This window comes from Notamacropus eugenii, chromosome 1, assembly GCF_028372415.1.
Source record: "Notamacropus eugenii isolate mMacEug1 chromosome 1, mMacEug1.pri_v2, whole genome shotgun sequence".
In the NCBI taxonomy this organism is placed as follows: Eukaryota; Metazoa; Chordata; class Mammalia; order Diprotodontia; family Macropodidae; genus Notamacropus; species Notamacropus eugenii.
Genome location: NC_092872.1, coordinates 724,156,774 through 724,181,782, shown reverse-complemented (window position 1 = coordinate 724,181,782; position 25,009 = coordinate 724,156,774). Strand labels below are relative to the sequence as shown.

Genomic DNA, 25,009 nt, shown 5'->3' with positions numbered 1-25,009 from the left:
CTATGACATGTTCTATTCCTGACAATCAACCAGTGAGCCCTTATCCCCTAGATCAGGGGTGGAAAACCTGCAGCCTCAAGGTAACAGGTGACCTCTAGGTGCTCAAGTGTGACTCTTTGATTGAATCCAAACTTCACAGACCAGATCCCCTTAATAAAAAATTTGTTCTGTCAAACTTGGACTCAGTGAAAAGGCTGTACCCAAGGACCTAGAAAGTCATAGGTGGCCTTGAAGCTGCAGGTTCCCCTATCCCTGTTCTAGATATTCTTTCCTCACTTAATTGAAGATAAAGGTGATTTGATTCAGAGCCAGATAGCATCCCTAGAACATGACTGTGAAACAATGGGCATTTGGGCAGGTTCATTTCCACTTTGGGGATGTCTTCATTCCTTTTTATCTGTTTCATCATTTTCCACTAAAGAGTAACTTGATCTTGTTCACATTTATCATCACAATGAAGATTTTTCAACCATGTTCAAACATCTTCACTATGAGCCAGTGCAAGAACAACACAAAGAAATTCAATGGGTGCCAGTTTTGTAAATCAGTATCATAATACTGATGATAATTACCAGACCATCCTCGTTTCCCCTATAAAAGACCAGACTGTTTTACATACTCTCCCCTATCTCCACCCCCAAGCTATTCCTATTGCACAGAACCTTTATCAGAGTGTGTTGTTATTCACTTGCCTAAGGATCATCACTGGACAGAGCACAATATGGAGATGATGTCCCCAGCTCAGTTCTTCTGCCTCCTCCTGCTCATACTTCCAGGTGAGGATGGATACACATGATGTGCCATGGAATTATTCACATGGTTCATCTTTTAGATCATTCAGAACCTGTTTCTGGGGTTTTAAAATATTTTCTTTTTTTAGTGTATAATATGCCTCTCCCAGTAAAAGTGATCTAGCTGGTTCTATTCAAAAGTCTTTTGGTGAAAAATCTAGTGAAGAGTTGGTGACATTTGTGTTTTCTTTTTCATTATAGATGTCAATGGACAGATTGTGATGACCCAATCTCCAACTTCCCTGTCTGTGACTCCAGGAGACACCGTCACCATCTCCTGCAGGGCTAGTCAGGACATTAGCAAGCATTTACTATGGCACCAGCAAAAACCTGGTCAGTCTCCAAAGTCACTCATCTATGGTACATCCAACCTGTACCCTTGGATGCCATCCCGCTTCAGGGGCAGTGGGTCTGGAACAGATTATACTCTCACCATTGGCCCTGTGGAGGCTGATGATGCTGGAGTTTATTACTGTATGCAGTGTTACAGTGGATCTCCCACAGTGCTCTATCCCTGTACAAAAACTCCCCAGGCAGTTCAGCTGTCTCCACCCAGTGGAGCAGTTACTTCCTTTAGTCTCTGAGTTTAAACAGACTTTGCTGTCTGGTAAAGGCTAATCTCACTTCTTCTTCCAACAAAGCCCATTCTATCTTGGTGTTTATATCTTACATAAATATTAGCAAAGCTACGCAAAGGGTCCATATCATAATCTAGGTCACTGAGAAAAAAACAGAAACAAACTAAGCAACAACCCCAGATAACAGCTCTAGTGGCTAACCTTATTGCCCTTAGGGTAAAACAGAGACAACCCTATTTGGGTTTAAGAACCCTTCCCTACTGTGGTGTAACCTCCACTTCTTGTCCCATTGAAAATTACTTCCCTCTTTTTCCAAGACAGGGTTATATAAGTATTTTATTTCCACTTGTGTTAATCTGGGCTATTTTGTAAGTATTTATTCATTTCATGTAGATTGTTAGTTTTACCTGCATGTAATTGAACAAAATTGCTCCCAATAATTGCTTTAATTGCATTTTCGTTGGTGGCACAGTCCCCCTTTTTATTTTTGATCCTGGCAATTTAGTTTCCTACTGTCTTTTTTCTTAATCAAATTACTCAGTGGTTTACCTATTTTTACTGGTTTCTTCATGAAACCAGTTCCTACTTCTATAAGTACAATATTTTTTTATTTTTACTTTTGTTAATTTCTCATCTGATTTTCAAAATTTCCATTTTGGTATTTAATTAGGGATTTTAAATTTGTTCCTTTCCTATGTGTTTAGTTCCATGCCCAGTTCATTGATGTTAGAAGTCAACCCTTTTAACAAGTCCCCAACAGTGAGAAACATGGTCACCTTAAAGAAAAAATAATACCTGTTGTGAAATCAGGAAGGTCTTTATTAATCTTTCTGTCCATTTCCCCTGAATGGATGGGTAGCCTCCCCTAGTAAGGTTGCAGGAACATTAGAGGAAGACTACAACACATGCAGGAAGATGGGGCTTCTTATACTGTTTTCTGAACTTTGGATCTCCTGTGACAACATCCCCTGACCATGTGACTCCATGTTCTCTTCTCTGATAGGCCCTTCCTTACACAGCTCCTGGGGCCTGTGCCTTAGTCTCTGACCTCTAACCTGTCCATGCTAGGTCAGAACCCCTGTCACCTACGAAAGTGGACAACAGAACTTTACTTCCCACAATTGATCTGCTCTTTCTCCCTTTTACTGATACATGTGTTTAGAGATTTAAAATTTCCCCTAAGTATTGCTTTGCCTGCATGTCACAAATTTTGGAATTTTGTCTCGTTGTCATGCTCTTCAATGAAATTATCAGTGGTTTCTATGATTTATTCTTTTACCTACTCTTCCTTATTGAATAGATTAGTTTCCAATTAAGTTTTAATTTATTCTTTATTAAATGTCATATTTATTTCATTAAGGTCTGAAAAGAGCATCACCAATATTTCTGTTTCTCTGAGTTTGTTTGTGACATTTTCCTGCCCTTACACATGGTTAGTTTTTATATAGATGCTAATGTGCAGCTGAGATAGTGGTATGCACAGTTCTCTTCCCTGCTTTTCTCAGAAGTCTATCATGTCTACCTTTAAACACTTCCATTCAGGGGCAGGCAGGTAAGGAAGTGAATAGAGCTGCAGCCCTGCAGTCAGGAGGACTTTAGTTCCAGTATGCTCCCAGGCATGTGACATTGTGTGACCTTGGGTAAGTCACTTAACTCTAATTGCCTCACTTACTCCTTCCCCTCAAAAATTCCATTCATCTAAAACTTTTTTCTCATTTATTTTATAGTTTTTCTAGTTCTGAGAGGGGAAAGTGGAGGACATTCACTAGTATATTTTCATCATCTATTTCTTCTTGCAGTTCATCTGACTTTCAAGAATTTGAGTACTAGGCCATTTGGTTCATGTATGGTAGATACTGATATTATTTCATTGTCTGTTGTTTTCTTTTAAATAAGATGCAATTTTCCTGCTTATCTCTTTTAATTACACTTATTTTTAATTTTGCTTTCTTTGAGCTTAAAATTGATTCAATTGTTTTTAAAAAGGAAAAAACTTTAGCTTAAGTATAATTGCTTCTTTTCCAGCCTTTTATTTTAGCTCTGTGTGTATCTTTCTGTTTCAAGTGTGTCTCTTGTAAACAACATATTATTGGATTCTTGATTCTAGTCTAATCGGCTATCCATGTATGTCTGTGTCTGGGAAAAGTTTTGGTGATGACTTTGATATTGCCTAAGGAAAGGTCCTCATGACTCTGTTTCCCCACTGTGCGATTTCCTTTCTCAAAAGGAAAATTCCCACCTGGTTAATCCTGAGTCTTGTTTTTAACACCCTGTAAGTACATGATTGCCTGTCAGATATGACTCATGCCTGGAATCAACCAGTGTTAAGGGAGTTACACTTCCATTATGATATATGTCATTCTTATAATTATGTCCTTTTTTCTTTTGTAGAAAATTTCTATAGTGTAGGTGTTTTGTAAGTACAATACTAAATTTATTAAATAATAAATTGATGGTGGAACATCTCAGAGTTATTATGATAGGATGAAAGTATGAACATCTTACAATTTTAATCTGTATTTTTGGTGAAATTATAATATAGGAATGATATACTAAGAGGTAAATGATTACACAAGGTAATAAGACATAGATGCAATGCAAAAGATTCTAATTAAATGAAATAGTAAAATTTGAGAAAGCAACAGGTTTAGGCTTTTTTCTCTAATTACTCTGAACATATGTATATGACTGGCTCCCAAATTCATATGTCATGGAAATTCTGGCTTTGAGTATGTTTTAGTAATTATTTCTCAAAATTAAATCAAGGATTTTACACATAAATTGTGTTGATACTGGTAAAAAAAAAAGGGGGGGGAATTTTTTTATCTTAAAACTATCTGTCTGATAATTTTAAAAGCAGAGCTCATTTTATGGTTGGACCCTCCTAAATTTTTAAAGATTCTCATGTTATGTACAGGATTTAGGTAAGAATAGAACAGCAAACTGTATATAACCTGAAAGTCTCTGATTTTAAGATTTAAGAACCAAATTTAAGTGATTATACTAAAGTGTAATAAATGAGAATTATCTAGGAAGCTTTAGAGTTGGCACCAGAACCCTTTTTAGAGCTGTCCTAAGAATAAAGCCTATTGTCCAAGAGAAGATATCTAGGGACCAGACACTTACATGAAACATCTGGGACTCACACTGTGCTGGTAAAATGGACTTTCAGAATGGGTCACTAGGATCCAAAGTGACTTGTAGTCAGTTACTGTTGATGTGATAAGTGTTGTGCTCCTTTGAACTTTTGTTTCACGATATTTAAGTTTTCTTGATTACTTGGTTACTCTCTTCTCAAAACTAGTCCATTGTGCACGTTCTCCTTTTTCCTCTCCCTCTTCTTCTCTCTAAAGGTAGGTGAATTTTGATAGTTAAGCTGGGGTATACTGGCTTCCTTCCTTCCTTCCTTCTTTCCTTCCTTCCTTCCTTCCTTCCTTCCTTCCTTCCTTCCTTCCTTCCTTCCTTCCTTCCTTCCTTCCTTCCTTCCTTCCTTCCTTCCTTCCTTCTTTTTTCCTTCCTCCCTCCCTTTCTTCCTTCCTTCCTTCCTTTATTTCTTCCTTCCTTCCTTCCTCTTCTTTCTTCCTTTCCATTTTTCTTCCTCTTTCTTACTTCCTCTCTTCCTTCCTTCCTTCCATTCATTCATTCATTCATTCATTCATTCATTCATTCATTCATTCATTCATTCTTTCTCTCTTCCTTCCTTCTTTCCTTCCTTTTTGTCTTTGTTTGTTTCTTTCTTTCTTCCTTTCTTTTCTCAAAGACCAAACCTTAAACCCATTTCACTCTGGAGCTCATAGACTGCAAAAAAATAGATCCCTGCCCAAGTACCACTTAATGGCTATTTTGGGGCCCTTCTAGCTCAGAGTGAATGTAAATTGTAGCTGTTTCTCTTTTGGTCAGTACCCCTGAGAATTTTCCACTCCCAGTTTAATTTGTTTTCATTAAAGTTTTCATCTCTTGACTCACTTCCTAGGGAGTCCTGTTCACTGAATGGGCATTACCTGACTCAAAGTGAGAACCCAGAAAAGGTCTTAGCCCAAAAGGACCAGGGTCTCCCAGTGCATCCTGGGCCATTTTCAGTCGTTCTGATGAATCTGGCCACTGGATGCAGATGGTTCTGGACGAGAAATGAGGCTGGTGACCTTGCACAGCCCTCTCTCACTCAAAACAAAGTCAAGTGCAAGTCATGTCTTCATCTCCATAATGTCATGGTCCTCTTCCGGAAAGAAGGATGACAACAATAACAACAGCAAGAACAACAACCACTACCCTTGCTCATTTCATGGGTGAATTGATCCCATTCACATTCACAGTCTTGCTTACTAATAGGGCATTTCTCTCCATGTGAATTTGTTCTGTTTAACCTTCTCTCTGTCTTTTTATCCTCTTTCTCCTCTAAGGTTTGCTTTTACCTCTGTCCATTGCCTCCCTTAATCTACTCTCCTTCTTATCACCCTCTCCCTTTCATTTGTCCCCTTCCCTTCCTACTTTTCTGTTGAGTAAGATTGTTTCCTACACCTAATTGAGTGTCTATAAAAATACATTTTCCATTTTTGAACAATTTAGATGAGAGTGAGGTTCAAGTGTTGTTCACCTCCATCTACCATTTTCCTTCCACTATGAAAGCTCCTTGTTACACACCTCTCTTATGTGAGATAATTTTCCAATTATGTCTCTCCCTTTCCCTTTCAACCAGTGCATCCAACTTCCTTGTCCATCCATTTTCTTAGATCACCCCAAATACAATCAGCTCATTCCCATGCCCTCTGTCTATGTACAGTGTTTTTAATCGCTATTAATAATGATAATGTTCTAAGGAGTTATGTATACTATATTCCCATACAGAAATGTAAACAATTTAACATTTTTGAGCCCCTTATGGTTTCTCTTTCATGTTCTCCTCTTTATGCTTATTTTGAGTCTTACATTGGAAATAAGACTTTCTGTTCATCTCTGATCTTTTCATCAGAAATGTTTGCAAGTCTTCTATTTCATTAAATATCCCTTTCCCCCCTTGAAGGATTATAATCAGTTGTGTTTGGTAGGTTATTCTTGGTTGTAATTCTAGTTCTTTCATCTTCCAGAATATCATCCTCCAAGCACTCAGCTCCTTTAGTGTTATTGTTCTTTAATCATTTTGCAGTAGTGTCTAATTCTTCATGATCTTATTTGGGGTTTTCTTGGCAAAGATATTAGAAGAGTTTGCTCTTTCCTTCTCCAGCTCATTTCACAGGTGAGGCTACTGAGACCAACAATGTTAAGTGACTTGACCAGGGTCACACATCTAGTAGGTATTAGAAGACAGATTTGAACTCATGGAGATGAGTCCTGTCTCCAGGCCCTATACTTTATCTGATCAGCTTTTACAAAGACATATTTACTTGACAGAGACAAAAGAATAAAACTACAAATATTACCACTCCCAGTATTTGGAGATATATTGTCCCCAAAATGACTTTGGTTCCTGGAGACACATTTTCTAGAGAACACTGATGCCATCAAATTCACATGTAAATATAGTATTGTAGTTACATATGTCTTCTTGTCAGCTAATGCTGGTATGGGTACTGTAGATGATGAATTCTGAGCTATCTGCAAAAATCTGTTGTGGGTCAAGATCCAGACCCTCAGAGACTTGCTCTGCAGACATTTCAAGCTCACAATATGCAAAGCTGTAATCCATCCACCTAAAACAAAGCAAGAAATACTAAGGCAAAGACCAAAGACTATTTTCCCAGGGTTTACATGTCAGCCTGTGACGAAGAGACTGAAGGGTGTAAATTTATATGGATGTGTGTGTGTGTGAATGCTCAAACATTTATATAAGTGTGTAGGTAATTATTATGTGGGTATATATATATATGTATAAATATATATGTTCATGTATATGCCCATGTTTAGCAGTGCTTAATCTGAACATTATGTGAATATTAACAATTTGACAAAACTGAAGTTAATGACTTCAAAAGACAAAATTAATTTGGCAGTTAGTTTGTGGAGCATTTAGAAGAATGGGCCCAAAACCAGGAAAATGTGAGTTCAAATCCAGCCTCAGACATTTATCTGCTGCGTGACCTTGGGCAAGGCACTTAACCTCTATTTTTCTCAAGTTCCTCAACTGTGAAATGAGGATCATAATAGTATCATCCTCCAAGGTGTTTTGTGAGAATCAAATGAGAGTATATTTGTAAAGTGCTAAGGCAGAGTGCCTGGCTTATAGTAAATGCAGTATAAGGGATACCTATTCCCATTATTATTAAAGCAAAGCCAAAAGACTGAGGAAGTTGGAAGAAATCAAAATGTATATCTAATCAAGAACCACTAACCTGGGGGAAAAAAGACCAATGACAGATGACTTAAGAATCATTGTAAACCTGAAATCTATGACCAAAAGAATAACCTGGATATATTTTTGTCCAAGAAATCACTGAAAAATATTGCTGCACAAAAAGCAATCAGAAAGAAGGAAGTCAAGCATGGTGGAGCCACAGTCAGGACTGCCCAAAATTTACCAGCCATTACTTTCAAGGAATCTAGACATCCCAAAAGTAAGAGATTAAGGTCTATAATCATAAATTACCTATCAACAAATATTCAATATATCCTATGAGGAAAAAATATGTGCATGTTATGACATCGAAGATTTTCAAATATTTATGATAAGAAAACTGAAAGTAAGAGACATCTGAAATAAATAGACATGAAGAAAAAAGGGAAAACCCAAGTTAACAATCAGAAGGGATTTTCTATCAAAGAAATATTTACATTCTAACAGTTGGGGTGATAAAAGGGGAGTTTAAGAATCCTAATGGCAAAAGAGATCATAGAGGTGCTCCAATGAGATAGAAGAAGTATAGTTTATGTTCTGTTGGTGCTGAAAGAAGATAGAAAATGGAAGGTCAAGGAGACATTAGCATGAAATTGGGGACAGTGGCACAGGTCTCCCTTTGTTGGGGTGTACAAGTAGAAGCATAAACAAAGATGGAAAGAAGAAGGGGAGCAGACACCACTTAAACTTTATTTTTACCTCACATTCTTTCCTTGAGAGTCCCAATCTTGTTATGCATCAGAGAATACATACTGGATATAAATCTATGAATATGTGGATATTAGGAAATCCTCAGTGCAAGGACATGAATTGGGCATGTGGGAGATGCCTGATGGCTTATCTCCAGAACTTATAGGTTATTCTATGACAGAATCGTTGTAGGGACCGTTGAACTGTGCCCTCAGTGACTGGTTTCATGGTAGTTTTTAGGCTTGTGGTTTTTATGCCCTTTCTTGTGACATACTTAACGATATTTGTACTTAAAATTTCATGACTTCAAGGACCATTTCTGGGGAATACAAATGAATCGATGTTGCTTACTAGGAAGCATATATACAACCAAATAATTCTTTCTTTCTTTTTAGGATCTTTGTATGTTGAAGGCTTATCCCTTGTTCCCGTACAGAATCAAAGTGAGCATTCATCTATTGAAATGCAAGGGGAATAGTTACATGCACCTTTGATTCTTACTTGAAAGAACAGGTCAAGACGATCCTGCTGGCATTGGCCAGGCAATTTTGAGGGAAAATTCCCTGGCAAGACTCATGTTCATATGTATTAACTGGCTATGTCATATATGCCTATGAGGCTTTATTTTCTTTTTCTTTCTTTTGCTTTTCCTCTACCCATGGATCTCCAGTTATAAATTCCTAGATGTGCCCATGTGAGTTCTAAAGGCCCCATAGCAATTGAAATCATCAATAAGATCAATTATATTCCTCTTGTTAGTTAAGGTTGAGTAAACTGAGAAACATTAAAATTCCATATTTTTATTTCTCATAAGAATGAGCAAATACTGTGCTCAAACTTAGATCTAAGGGTTTGTGTAACGTATAACACCTCAGTCTCCATCAGTTTCCTTCCTATAACCCCAGGAAAGTTGTGAGCATCACTAGCACATTGGAAAGCTGGGACTTTTTCTTTACAAACATGGAAAGTTGGGAAGCCATAGCACTTCCCCAGTCTGAATACAAGTTTGGAGAAGCTCAGTATTTTTTCATGCCCTCTTCCAGATGGTTGTAAATAATGTCCTCTAGTAGATACATTTTGCATTTGAACCCAGGTCTTCCTGAATCTAGGCCTGGTTTTCTAACCTAGCTGCCTGTATTTGTTATCTGGGGTTGTATGTAATAGACATGCACACACACCCACACCCACACAGACAGCCATACACACACACACACACACACACACACACACACACACACACACACACAGTGCTATCTTTTCCTGCCTTGAACTTTGGTCAAATAATTTAGCAGAATAACATGGGAAGGAGTTGGGAAGGTTTTGGTAATAAAAGTTATAGTAATTTGGAAAGAATACAAAGAAAAAATAAAAAAGTAAACTTCTAAATAGACAAAAGTTCAAAAAAATTTGAAATGCACGTGCCACTTGTTATGAGTATGTGTCACTGTGATAAAAAGCCGACTGGACACTTGTTCTTTTTACTCCCATAGAATTTGTTTTATGAAATTTTTTAATTTTATTTTTTCATTTTCCAGGCATTCACTTTTTTGTCCCTCTACCTTTCCCCATCCATTGAAAAAGAAATTGAAAAAAATATGAAATTCCCCCCATATCACATAAGCACAGTCAACCTAAACATTCCCGTAGGAATCACATCCAAAAATTAATTTCTTATTGTGTGCATTAGGCTTTCATGGCTCTTTCATAAAATGATCAGGCCTTTATCACCTCTCTGGAGTAATGATCAATCATGCAGTTGATCAGAGTTCTTCAGCATTTAGAAATTGTTTTTTAGAATAACGACATTATAACATATATAGCATACTTAGCCCATAGGAAGAGGCTCCCCATTAGAGTTTAAGTGGAAGTTTCGAGGAATTATTAACTCTAAAATTGTCTGGCATCATGGACTTTGAATTGGCATCGAACACAGCAAGCAGAAGGCAGCCAGAGTACCCCCAAGTAAAGACTGTCTTTTTTTAAATTGCTTTTGCCTGGTACTGATTTGAAGTATATGTTCCCAGAAAACTTAGGGTTAAAACTTTTCTAGTACATAATAAAAATAGATGGGAGGCCATTTTTCCAGAATAATGAAGAAACTTGCAGGAATGGCTACTAATCTGCTTTTAGTGATCTATAAAACAATCAAAGAAAGGATGAATATTCATACAATTGAAAATGGACAAATCTTTGTATTTTCAGAGAAAGACAAATAGAATATTCAGGCTTGAAACAGACCACTGAGCTTGATTCACATGGCTATCAAAGTTCTAGAAGTAATTGATGCAGTGGTATGGTTTGTGATCATTTTAAATAGGTGGCAATGATCACTAAAAGTTATGATAGATTGAAGAAAAAGTGCTAGGAGACAAACCTAATTACCTTTCTTCAGCAAGATGATTATTAAATCTGAGGAATAGGAGAATATTCTCGGTATTGTAGTGTACCTAGATTTCAGAAAGGTATTTGACAAAATCTACAATGAGCATCTTCTGGAAAAGATGAAGAGATATGGGCTAGATAACAGTACAAGTCGATGGATTTGCAACCAGTTGAATCATCGGACACAATGAAAATCACTGTTAATAGAATGAAAAGATGGTCTCTAGTGTGATGCCTCAGGGATCTTTGTCATTACTCCTATAATAAACAATATTTTTAAAAAATCAATGGCTTGAAATCATGGGTGACATACTTACGAAATTTTTAAATGACACAAAACTGGCAGGGACAGACAACTAACACCAAAATTCATCATATAGAGTTTTATTTAAACTTGAATTCAAAAAGTTCCATGCAAGATGGAAAAAGAGTGGCAACTCTGAAATCCTACAATTTTATGATTCCAAGTGACATTTAAACTATTTTTATGAGAGTAACATAAAGGAATATTTCATTATTTTTTTTAAATCTTGGCTTAACACTTTGTGATATAGTAATTGGAAAGTTTGGTTCTAACATCAACTTATTTCAACAGTTGGTTTTAATGGCTTTTGTAGTTTAGAATATAAACGTTCCTCAAAAACATATGGATGGATCCAAATTTAAGATGTACACCTTAAGGCTGTTGTCAACAATCCACTCCTATTGAATCTCATGGGTATTAATGATTCTGAGAACCTAGGAAGTATGGCTAAGGGTCAGAGTCCTGAAACAGAAAGTGAAGCACTTGGGGTCTCAGGTGATCTTTTATCACTCTTTCTTGTCAAAGTCCTAGTATTTATTCCAAAGAGAAAGGTTAATTTGAGAAAGTAAGTAGTGGTGAAGAAGGTGTCTAAGAATGTTACTTAGATCTCTGGACTATGAGTTGGAGTGAACCAAACCAGAGAGGGGAAAAATAAATTTGCATCTCACATCCAATAACAAGGTAAACTCCAAATGAAAAGATGACCTAATTAGAGAAGGTCATATCATAATTAAAGTAGAACTAATCAAAGAAGATGCCTTTTGCAGTTAGGGGTAGTTGACGATAAAACAAGGAATATGTGTTACTCATTTCATAGCATACCTTAGATATCAGGTCTATCCTTCCTTCTCCCAAACCAGAATTTAATTTCAAAAGATTAAGAAAAAAAAGATTATTTCCTCTTCCTTTCACCTCAAATACAACACTTTAATAATAACACCTATTTCATTTATAACAAGCATTTATATAGTGCTTACTATGTGTCACTGTGGTAAGGAATTTTACAAATATCTCATTTGATCCTCAAGACAACCTTGGGGGATAGGTGGTATTATTATCCTAATTTTACAGTTGAGGAAACTGAGATAAGCAGATAAGTGACTTGCCCAGGTTCACACAGCCAGTGTATGAAGCTGAGTTTGAACTTGTCTTCCTGATTCCAGGCCTACATTATGTGACTTTTTGGAAACTGGAGCAATGGGATTACTATTTCCAAAATGATTTCAAATTTATAACAAGCCTCTGGAATAATATAAGGAAGAATCCCTGACCCTATTACTCACCTGGTAATGCAAAAATAATGGATCAGGACTAACAGATTAGACTAACATGTAAACTTTTCATGATCTTGGGAAAATGCAGCAAGCAGGGATGTAGGGATTATATAACATGTTTTGGGGAAAATGTTGTGAAATTAAGACAGTTTTCAAAAATATTCTTGGATTTTGATTTAGTTTTATAAAGACAAGTAAAACAAAAGGACAAGTTTGAAGTTGGCAAAAATTAAATCACTGTTGTCATTACTACAAAGAGAACCCTTAGTGCTTCCACATGAAAAAACAGGTTTAGATGAGAAATACTTTTCTCTGGGAAATTTTTATTTCCATAGACTGTCATTTGTCAGTCATTACCAGAGGCTTGTTCTGGGTTTACTGGGTCTCTGGCTCCCATTGTCAGTTCATCAGGCAGTGGGTTCCAGCTGAAACAGTCAGTTTTTGCAGGTGGCTAAGTGACTGGACCTGGAGTCAGAAAGACCTGAGTTCATATCTGGCCTTGGACACTTACTTGCTGTGTGGCCCTGTACGTGATGTTTAACCTCTCTCTGGCTCAGTTTCCTCATCTGTAAAACGGAGATTCATAATAACACTTTACTTTCCAGGGTTGTTGTGGGGATCACATGAAACAAGATACGTAAAGTGCTTTGCAAAATGCTACCTAAAAGCTATTATGGAGCCCTGCTCTGATCTCCCTATAGCTTATTTGTCTTTTAGATCCTGCCAATGGAAATATGGTAGTCAATGGGCATTTATTAAACCTGTACTATGTGCCAGAAATGGAAATAAGTGCTGGGGATACAAAGAAAAGACAGAAAAAAGGCATTTAAGTAGAGTAATGGCTGGAGGACTGAACTTAGAGGACCCGAGTTTGAAATTTAATTCAGGGTTTGACTATTTGACTCTGGGTAAATCATGTCCTTTATGAGCTTCAGTTTCCCTCTTTTTAAAGTGGATAAAATAGCACTTGCCTCACTATATAAAGCACTTAGGAAACCTGAAAGTGTTATAGAAATGTTAGCTGCTGCTGCTGCTACTACTACTACTATTACTTCTCCGCTGCTACTACAACTACTAGAACATTAGCAATAGCAACCACTACCACCACCACCACTACTGCTACTACTACTATTACCACTGCTACTACCACCACTACCGTCACTACCACCACCACCACCACCACCACTACTGCTACTACTACTACTACTACCACTGCTACTACCACCACAACCATCACCACCACCAAAACCATTGCTACTACTACTACTACTACTACTACTCTTACTACTACTACCATCACTACCATCATCACCACTACTACTACTAATATCAATCCCTATTCAGAAGGAGCTTACAGTCAAGTGGAGGATACAACATGCATACCACTATGTATGGACAAGATACATACAGGATAAATGGAAGGTAATCAGCCATTGAAAGGCAGTAGCATGAAGGATGACTAGGAAAGCCTTCTTGAAGGAAGTGGGATTTTTCTTATGACTACATTTCTATCCTGTTTTCAAAAACATTGCTGAATTCTGTCTTGGCAGTATGTTCTCTCATAGATCCTCCAGACACTGGCTTGTCAACATTCTTTTGGTGCTTCTGGATACCCTTGGATTATTTCATAACATCTTTCATTGCAATTCTCTCAAGATTTCTCTCTCTTTCTTTGTTTTGACAATTTCTGGCTTCACTCTGTACATCATTTCTTACTCCTTCTTCTCATCAACCAATCTTCTTTTCTCCACTCTGTCTACCCCCTGTGCTTCTGGGCTTTTCCTCTGGGGCTGAGGAGGGCCAATTGAATGCCTCTTCTGATGACAACACTTCAGGTATCTGATGTCATCTTCAAGGGAGGTAGCAAGGTGTATGGTTAGTAAACATGCTGAAGTTGGAGTCAAGGTGGGACCCAGGTTGGATTCTGGATTTGGATAATTATTTACTCTCTCTTTTTTCCTCTCTCTGAGTCTGAATTTCAACTAATTTTTAAAAATTTCTTCAAATTAGTTTCTTAACTTTATTTCAACTGTAAAATGGTGATAATAATCTCGTGAGTTCCCACACAGGGTTGTTGTGAGGAAAGTGCTTTTTAAACCTTAAGGTACTATAGACATATGACTGATGATTGTATTTCTTATTTCCTCATTCTCTCTTATTGGTAGAGTTCAGATAGGAACAGACCCAAGGGAGTTGCCCTGCTAGTCTTCTTGATTTTTACTGTTTTGTGGACTATTGTACAGATGGATAAAATAGCTGGTTTTCCTCAATGAATAAGAGTATTAGGATATAAGTTCATCTTCCAGGGAGGCTCTGAAATCATGACAAGGATGACATATAACTTGTCCTCTTCCTACATGGTTTTAATTTATTTCTCTAGGCCTTCATAATATGAAAGGTTTTTATTCTACAGAGATTGGAGTTTATGTGTTGGGTACAGTCACATCTAGTAAATTTTTTTCTTAAATTTTTATTTAAATTTATTGTCATTTAAATTTTTAATTTTTTAATAAATTTTATTTCAAATATTTTAATAAAATATTTTAATTTTTAAATTTCATTTTTATCTTTATTAAATACATATTATTGAATTAAATTTTAATTTTAAATTATGTATTTAAATCATTTATTAAATATATGTTTATAAATTAAACATATTATTAAATAAAATTTTAATTTAATAAATAGATGCTTATCTAAATATAAGTTTTTAAATTTTTATTTTAATTTCAATGTGTAAAGGAGGTATTTGAGGGAGCTTCTCACGTGTACTGGACTGAAGAACTTCCCATGGTGTGACCATGCAGACTGACTGCTTCATGTTAAAGCTGAGCATTTAGTTAAGCCAGTTCTGATTACTTATGACATGATCTTTTGCTAAAGCACATGGGAGATCGGATCTAGTCTTTTTTCAGCTATGTCTGATTCTGTGACCCTATCTGTGGTTTTCTTACCATTTCCTTTTCTGTCTTATTTTACCAATGAGGAAACAGGACATATTGGGTTAAGTGACCAGCCTAGTTTGAAGCTAGGTTTGAATTCAGAAAGATGAGTCTCCCTGGTGCCCATCCCAATGCTGTATTGTGCCATGTGGGTATTCCATGTGAGACCAGAAGCTCCTGTTTCATCCCTTGTCTCCTGTGTTGGCAGCAAGGTGAGGGCACATGCCAAAGAGTATCGATCACCAAGAAGGAAGATCCACCCAATCACGTAAGCTTGGAAGGAAAAGTAACCTCTGTTGTTTCTCTTCTTATATATTCAAGGTGTGCCTTGACTTGGATTTTTTTTTGAAGCAAGGAGAGGAGATTTCCAATTCCTCCTCTCTCTTACCTCCTCTCTCTGCCTTCCCATACCGCAGGTGTAAGAGACTAGACAAGTATTCATATCAAGTAGTGATTTTCCTGTACTTCTGATGCAATCTGAGGAAGATGTTGACCATTCATAAAAGCAAAGCAGGGTTAACGTTTTCTTAGCAATGAACATGTTATCTGTAACTAGAATTCCATGACTGCATCAGTGGAACTGGGGATGGGGAACAGCCTAGGCTTCAATAGTTTTCTCCTGGGACTCTCAGATGCAGAACAATGATCCAGAGAGCTTGGGAAGACCTTAACTTAAGATCCCCCCAGAAATGAACTTAGTTCATAGGAGTACAAAGCTAGGGCTGCTTATTGGGAAAGGGTGCCTTTGTCCCTGAGTCCTTGCTGATGGATCAAGGTTTTGTCTAGGGAACTGTGGGCAAAGTTTTTGTCTGTGACAAAGGTCTTGTTTTAGTACAAATTACTCATTGAATCCTCAGGGATATTGTCGCATTTATATATGTTCTAAGGGGACTTCTTGTTGGTTTACAAAGGATAGGGAACTCCAGACATATAAATCTCGATGTCTGATTTTTTGGGGGTACCTGGTAGATACTAACATTTTCAAGATGCAGAGGTTATGTTGCATAATTTCCACCCTTTTATTTCACAACCTGCATTGAAGCAGAATTCAAAGGCCTTTTCAATTTGCTTATTATCTTTCAATTCACTATGATATTTTCCATTCCTGACAATCAACCAGTGAGCCCTTATCCACTAGATCAGGGGTGGGGAACCTGCAGCCTCAAGGTAACATGTGGCCTCTAGATCCTCAAGTGTGACCCTTTGATTGAATCCAAACTTCAGAGACCAAATCCCCTTAATGAAAACATTTGTTCTGTAAAACTTGAACTCAGTCAAAAGGCTCCACCCAAGCACCTAGAAAGTCATATGTGGCCTTGAGGCTGCACGTTCCCACATCTCTGTTCTAGATATTCTCTCATCCTTTAATTGAAGATAATGGTGATTTGATTCAGAGCCAGATAGCATCCCTAGAACATGACTGTGAAACAATGGGCATTTGGGCAGTTTCATTTCCACTATGGGGATGCCTTCATTCCTTTTTATCTGTTTCATCATTTTCCACTAAAGAGTAACTTAATCTTATTCAAATTGATCATCACAATGAAGATTTTTCAACCATGTTGAAATATCTTCACTATGAGCCAGTACAAGGATAACACAAAGAAATTCAATGGGTGCCAATTTCATAAATCAGTTTCATAATAACTGATGATAATTACCAGACTGTCTTCCTTTCCCCTATAAAAGACCAGGCTGCTTTGCATACTCTTCCCTATCTCCATCCCCAACCTATTCCTATTGCACAGTACCTTTATCAGAGTGTGTTGTTATTCACTTGTCCAGGGATCATCACTGGACAGAGCACAATATGGAGATGATATCCCCAGCTCAGTTCTTCTGCCTCCTTCTGCTCGTGATTCCAGGTGAGGATGGATAGACATGAGTGTGCCATGGAATTATTCACATACTTCTTATTCACATGGTTCCCTTTTTGGATCATTCAGAACCTGTTTCTGGGGTTTTAAAATATTCTCTTTTTTTAGTGTATAATATGGTTCTCCCAATAAAATTGGTCTAGCTGGTTCTCTTGAAAAGTCTTTTGGTGAAAGATCTAGTGAACAGTTGGTGACATTTGTGTTTTCTCTTTCTTTATAGATGCCAGTGGACAGATTGTGGTGACCCAGTCTCCAACTTCCCTGTCTGTGACTCCAGGAGACACAGTCACCATCTCCTGTAAGGCTAGTCAGGACATTAGCAAGTATTTAGAATGGTACCAGCAAAAACCTGGTCAGTCTCCAAAGTTACTCATCTATTACACATCCAATCTGCACTCTGGGATCCCATCCCGGTTCAAGGGCAGCGGGTCTGGAACAGATTATACTCTCACCATCAGCCCTGTGGAGGCTGATGATGCTGGAGTTTACTATTGTATGCAGTATATGGGTTGGTCTCCCACAGTGCTCCAGCCCTGTACAAAAACTCCCCAGGCAGTTCAGCTGTCTCTGCCCAGGGGAGCACTTACTTTCTTGAGTCTCTAGGTCTAAACAGCCTCCCCTCTCTGGTAAAGGCTAGTCTCACTTCTTCCCACAAAGCCTATCCTTGTCTTGGCATTTACATCTTACATAAACATTAGCAAAGCTAAGCAAAGGGTCCACATCATGATCTAGGTCATTGGGAAAAGCACAAACTAAGCAACAACCCCAGATGACACTCTAGTGGCTAACCTTATTGCCCTTAGGGTAAAACAGAAAGAAGCCTTTTTGGGTTTAAGAACCCTTCCCTACTGGGGTGCAGCCTCCACTTCCTGTCCCATTGAATGTTGCTTCCCTGTTTTTCCAGGAGAGGGTTATATAAGTATTTCATTTCCACTTGTATTAATCTGGGCCATTTTGTAAACATTTTTTCATTTCATGTAGATTGTTAGTTTTACCTGCATATAATTGAACAACATTACTCCCAATAATTGTTTTAGTTGCATTTTCAGTGGTGGCACATTCCCATTTTCATTTTTGATACTGGTAATTTGGTTTTCTTCTGTCTTTTTTCTTAATCAAATTACTCAGTGGTTTACCTATTTTTACTGGTTTCTTCATGAAACCAATTCCTACTTCTATAAGTACAATATTCTTTTATTTTTACTTTTGTTAATTTCTCATATGATTTTCAAAATTTCCATTTTGTTGTTTAATTAGGGATTTTAAATTTCTTCCTTTTCTATTTTTTTAGTTCCATGCCCAGTTCATTGGTGTTAGAAGTGAGCCCATTTAGCAAGCCCCCAACAGTAAGAAACACGTTCACCTTAAAGAAAGAATAATACCTGTTGTGAAGTCAGGAAGGCCTTTATTAATCTTTCTGTCCATTTCCTCTGGATGGATGGGTAGCCTCCCCCAGTAAGGTTGCAGGAAGATTACAGGAAGGCTACAACCCATGGAGGAAGATGGGGCTTCTTATACTGTTTTCTGAACTTTGGATGTCCTGTGACACCATCCCCTGACCATGTGACTCCGTGTTCTCTCTGAAAGGCCCTTCCTCACACATCTCCTTGGGCCTGTGCCTTAGTCTCTGACCTCTAACCTGTCCATGCTAGGTCACAACCCCTTTCACCTAGCAATGTGGACAACAGAACTTTACTTCCCACGATTGATCTGCTCTTTCTCCCTTTTACTGTTATGTGTGTTTAGAGATTTAAAATTTCCCCTAAGTGTTGCTTTGCCTGCATGTCACAAATTTTGGAATTTTGTCTCATTGTTGTCATGCTCTTCAGTGAAATTATCAGTGGTTTCTATGATTTGTTCTTTTACCTACTCTTCCTTATTGAATAGATTAGTTTCCAATTAATTTTTAATTTATTCTTTATTAAATGTTATATTTATTGAGTTGTAGTCTGAAAAGAGCATCACTAATATTTCTGCTTCTCTGAATTTGTCTATGACATTTTCCTGCCCTTACACATGGTCAGTTTTTGTATAGACGCTAATGTGCAGCTGAGATAATGGTATGCACAGTTCTCCTCCCAGCTTTTCCCAGAAGTCCATCGTGTCTAACTTTAAACACTTCCATTCAGGGGCAGGCAGGTAGCGAAGACAATAGAGAGGCAGCCCTGGAGTGAGGAGGACCTGAGTGCATATCTGGCCTTGGACACTTACTTGCTGTGTGGCCCTGTACACGATGATTAACCTCTCTTTGGCTAAGTTTCCTCATGTGTAAAATGGAGATTCATAATAACACTTTACTTTCCAGGGTTGTTGTGGGGATCAAATGAAATTAGATGTAAAATTCTTTGCAAAATGCCTCATAAAGTGTATTATGGAGCCCTGCTCTGATTTCCCTATAGCCTGTTTGTCTTTTAGATCCTGCCAATGGAAATATGTCAGTAAACAGGCATTTATTAAACCTGTCCTATGTGCCAGAAACTGAGATAAGTGCTGGGGATACAAAGAAAGACAGAACAAAAGGCATTTAAGTAGAGCAATGGCTGGAGGACTGAACTTAGAGGACCCGAGTTTAAAGTTTGCTTTAGATATTGGCTATTTTATTCTGGGTAAATCATGTCCTTTATCAACCTCAGTTTCCCTCTCTGTAAAGTGGATATAGTAGCACTTGCCTCACTGGGTCATTGTGAGCATCATTGAGTTAACATATATAAAGCACTTAGGAAACCTCAAAGTGTTATAGCAATGTTAGCTGCTGCTGCTGCTGCTACTACTATTTCTTCTCCACTGCTACTACAACTACTAAAACAATAGCAACAGCAACCACCACCACCACCACCACTGGTAGTCCTACTATCACTGCTTCCAGTGGTATGACCAGTATTACCACTTTTACTACTACTACTATTACCCTCACCATTATAACTATAACTGTCTGTGTATCTACCTATGTAATCTGATTTTTCCTCTTCCTCTTCCAATTCTTCTATCACTAATACCAGCACTACTGCCACTACTACCTCCCCTATAACTATTACAATCACTGTAACTTTTCTACTTTTTCTTTTCTTCTTCTTATTTCATCTTCCCTCCCTCCCTCCACCGTCACTACTACTACTACTACTATTACTACAATTACTACTACTACTACTATTACTACTACTACCACTGTTACTACTACTGCTACCACCACAACCCCAACGACCACCACTACTACTACTATTACAACTACTGCTACTAGCACTGCTACTACTACCACTACTATCCCCACCACCACCATCACCACCACCACCACCACTACTACTACTACTATTATTACTACTAGTACTGCTACTACTACTGCTACTACCACTACCACCACACCATCACCACTACTACTACTAACATCAATCCCTGTTCAGAAGGAGCTTCCCATCAAGTGAAGGATACAAACATGCACACAACTATGTATGGACAAGATACATACAGGATAAATGGAAGGTAATCAACCACTGAAAGGCAGTAGCATGAAGGAAGACTAGGAAAGCCTTCTTGAAGGAAGTGGGATTTTTCTTATGACTATGTTTCTATCCTGTTTTCAAAAACATTGCTGAATTCTGTCTTGGCAGTGTGTTCTCTCATCGATCCTCCAGACACTGGCTTGTCAACATTCTTTTGGTGCTTCTGGACACCCTTGGATTATTTCATAACATCTTTCATTGCAATTCTCTCAAGATTTCTCTCTCTTTCTTTGTTCTGACAATTTCTGGCTTCACTCTGTACAACATTTCTTAGTCCTTCTCACCAACCAATCTCCTTTTCTCCACTCTCTCTACCCCCAGTGCTTCTGGGCTTTTCCTCTGGGGCTGAGGAGGGCCAATTGAATGCCTCTTCTGATGACAACACTTCAGGTATCTGATGTCATCTTCAAGGGAGGTAGCAAGGTGTATGGCCAGTAAACATGCTGAAGTTGGAGTCAAGGTGGGACCCAGGTTGGATTCTGGATCTGAATAATTATTGACTCACTCTATGTTCCTCTCTCTGAGTCTGAATTTCAACTAATTTTTTAAAATTTCTTCAAATTAATTTCTTAACTTAATTTCAACTGTAAAATGGTGATAATAATCTCGTGAGTTCCCCCACAGGGTTGTTGTGAGGAAAGTGCTTTTTAAACCTTAAGGTACTATAGACATATGAGTGATGATTGTCTTTCTTATTTCCTCATTCTCCCTTATTGGTGGGGGTCAGATAGGAACAGACCCAAGGGAGCTGTCCTGCTACTCTTCTTCATTTTTACTGTTTTGTGGACTCTTTTTCAGATGGATAAAATAGTTGGTTTTCCTCAATGAAGAAGAGTATTAGGATATAAGTTCATCTTTGATGGAACCTCTGAAATCATGACAAGGATGACATATAACTTGTCCTCTTCCTACATGGTTTTGATTTATTTCTCTAGGCCTTCATAATATGAAAGTTTTTTATTCTATAGAGATTGGAGTTTATGTGTTGGGTACAGTCACATCTAGTAAATTTTTTTCTTAAATTTTTACTTAAATTTATTGTCATTTGAATTTTTAATTTTTAATAAAATTTTATTTCAAATATTTTAATAAAATATTTTAGTTTTTAAATTTCATTTTTATCTTTATTAAATACATCTTATTAAATTAAATATTAATTTTAAATTATGTATTTAAATCATTTATTAAATATATATTTATAAATTAAACATTATTAAATAAAATTTTAATTTAATAAATAGATGCTTATCTAAAAATAAGTTTTCAAATTTTTATTTAAATTTCAATGTGTAAGGGAGGTATTTGAGGGAGCTTCTCAGGTCTACTGGACTGAAGAACTTCCCATGGTGTGACCATGCAGACTGAGTGCTTCATGTTAAAGCTGAGCATTTAGTTAAGCCAGTTCTCATTACTTATGATATGATCTTTTGCTAAAGCACATGGGAGATCAGGTCTAGTCTTTTTTCAGCTATGTCTGATTCTGTGACCCTATCTGTGGTTTTCTTACCATTTCCTTTTCCATCTTATTTTACCAATGAGGAAACAAGACATATTGGGTTAAGTGACCTGCCTGGGATCACACTAGGTTTGAAGCTAGGTTTGAATTCAGAAAGATGAGTCTCCCTGGTGTCCATCCCAATGCTGTGTTGTGCTACATGGCTATTCCATGTGAGACCAGAAGCTCCTGTTTCATCCCTTGTCTCCTGTGCTGGCATCAACGTGAGGGCACATGCCAAAGAGGATTGATCACTAAGAAGAAAGATCCACCGAGTCATGTAAGCTTGGAAGGAAAAGTAACTTCTGTTGTTTCTCTTCTTACATATTCAAGGTGTGCCTTGACTTGGATTTTTTTTGAAGCAAGGAGAGGAGATTTCCAATTCCTCCTCTCTCTGCCTTCCCATACTGCATGTGTAAGAGACTAGACACATATTCATATCAACTAGTGATTTTCCTGTACTTGTGATGCAATGTGAGGAAGATGGTGACCTTTCAGAACAGCAAAGCAGTGTTATCATCTTGTTAACAATTAACATGTTATATATAATTAGAATTCCATGACTGCATCAGTGGAACTGGAGATGGGGAACAACCTAGGCTTCAATAGTTTTGTCCTGGGATTCTGAGATGCAGAACAATGATCCAGAGAGCTTGGAAAGACCTTAATTTAAGATCCCACCAGAAATGAACTTAGTTCATAGGAGTGCAGAGCTAAGGCTGCTTATTGGGAAAGGGTGCCTTTGTCCCTGAGTCCTTGCTGATGCATCAAGGCTATGTCTAAGGAACTGTGGGCAAAGTTTTTGCCTGTGACAATGGTCATGTTTTACTACAAATTACTCATTGAATCCTCAGGGATATTGTCACATTTGTATATGTTCTATGAGAACTTCTTGTTGGTTTACAAAGAATAGGGCACTCCAGACATATAATTCTCGATATCTGATTTTTTGGGGGTGCCTGGTAGATACTAACATTTTCAAGATGCAGAGGTTATATTGCATGTTTTCCACCCTTATATTTCACAAGCTGCATTGATGCAGAATTCAAAGGCCTTTTCAATTTCCTTAGTATTTTTGAATTCTCTATGATATTTTCCATTCCTGCCAATCAACCAGTGAGCCCTTATCCCCTAGATCAGGGGTGGGGAACCTGCAGCCTCAAGGTAACATGTGACCTCTAGGTGCTTAAGATTGACCCTTTGATTGAATCCCAACTTCAGAGACCAAATCCCCTTAATGATAATATTTGTTCTGTAAAACTTGAACTCATTCAAAAGGCTCCACCCAAGCACCTAGAAAGTCATATGTGGCCTTGAGGCTGCAGGTTCCCATATCTCTGCTCTAGATATTCTCTCCTCCATTAATTGAAGATAATGGTGATTTGATTCAGAGCCAGACAGCATCCCTAGAACATGACTGTGAAACAATGGGCATTTGGGCAGGTTCATTTCCACTTTGGGGATGCTTACATTCCTTTTTATCTGTTTCATCGTTTTCCGCTAAAGAGCAACTTAATCTTGTTCAAATTGATAATCACAATGAAGATTTCTCAACCATGTTGAAACATCTTCACTATGAGCCAGTGCAAAGACAACACAAAGAAATTCCATGGTTGCCAATTTCATAAATCAGTATCATAATACTGATGATAATTACCAGACCATCCTCCTTTCCCCTATAAAAGACCAGGCTGCTTTGCATACTCTCCCCTATCTCCACCCCCAACCTATTCTGATTGCACAGAACCTTTATCAGAGTGTGTTGTTATTCACTTGTCCAGGGATCAGCACTGGACAAAGCACAATATGGAGATGATGTCCCCAGCTCAGTTCTTCTGCCTCCTTCTGCTTGTGATTCCAGGTGAGGATGGATACACATAAGTGTACCATGGAATTATTCACATACTTCTTATTCATATGATTCTCTTTTTAGATCATTCAGAACCTGTTTCTGGGGTTTTAAGATATTCTCTTTTTTTAGTGTATAATATGACTCTCCCAGTAAAATTGTTCTAGCTGGTTCTATTCAAAAGTCTTTTGGTGAAAAATCTGGTGAACAGTTGGTGACATTTGTGTTTTCTCTTTCATTATAGATGCCAGTGGACAGATTGCGGTGACCCAATCTCCAACTTCCCTGTCTGTGACTCCAGGAGACACAGTCACCATTTCCTGTAAGGCTAGTCAGGACATTAGCAAGTATTTAGAATGGCACCAGCAAAAACCTGGTCAGTCTCCAAAGTTCCTCATCTATTACACATCCAATCTGCACTCTGGGATCCCATCCCGGTTCAGGGGCAGCGGGTCTGGAACAGATTACACTCTCACCATCAGCCCTGTGGAGGCCGATGATGCTGGAGTTTATTACTGTTTGCAGTATAAAAATTGGCTTCCCACAGTGCTCCAGCCCTGCACAAAATCTCCCCAGGCAGTTCAGCTGTTTCTGCCCAGGGGAGCAGTTACTTCCTTTAGTCTCTAGGTCTAAAGAGTCTCCCCTCTCTGGTCAAGACTAATCTAACTTCTTCTTCCTACAAAGCTTATCCTTGTCTCGGCATTTACATCTTACATAGACATTAGCAAAGCTAAGCAAAGGGTCCATGCCATAATCCAGGTCATTCAGAAAAAAGACACTAACAAACTAAGCAACAACTCCAGATGACACTCTAGTGGCTAACCTTATTGCCCTTAGGGTAAAACAGAAAGAAGCCTTTTTGGGTTTAAGAACCCTTCCCTACAGGGGTGTAGCCTCCACTTCCTGTCCCATTGAACATTACTTCCCTCTTTTTCCAGGAGAGGGTTATATAAGTATTTTCTTTCCACTTGTGTTAATCTGGGCCATTTTGTTAATATTTTT

At 37.9% G+C, this 25,009-nt stretch overlaps 1 long non-coding RNA gene and 2 gene segments (V, D, J or C); 2 read left to right on the top strand and 1 right to left on the bottom strand.

Annotated features, from left to right (window-relative positions):
* The window catches only part of LOC140521653 (uncharacterized), a 64,301-nt gene extending 44,120 nt beyond the window's left edge, over positions 1-20,181 (bottom strand). Inside the window, exon 1 of the long non-coding RNA XR_011973015.1 lies at positions 18,549-20,181. This is a non-coding gene — a long non-coding RNA (uncharacterized lncRNA). The remainder of the gene's footprint in view (positions 1-18,548) is intronic.
* On the top strand, positions 703-18,215 carry LOC140521644 (immunoglobulin kappa variable 3-11-like). The segment is given in 2 exon segments: positions 703-776; positions 17,387-18,215. Coding segments are annotated over 2 exon segments (438 nt in total).
* Positions 20,182-23,942: 3,761 nt separating the features above from the next.
* LOC140520360 (immunoglobulin kappa variable 3-11-like) lies at positions 23,943-24,634 on the top strand. The segment is given in 2 exon segments: positions 23,943-24,019; positions 24,252-24,634. Coding segments are annotated over 2 exon segments (438 nt in total).
* Positions 24,635-25,009: the final 375 nt, after the last annotated feature.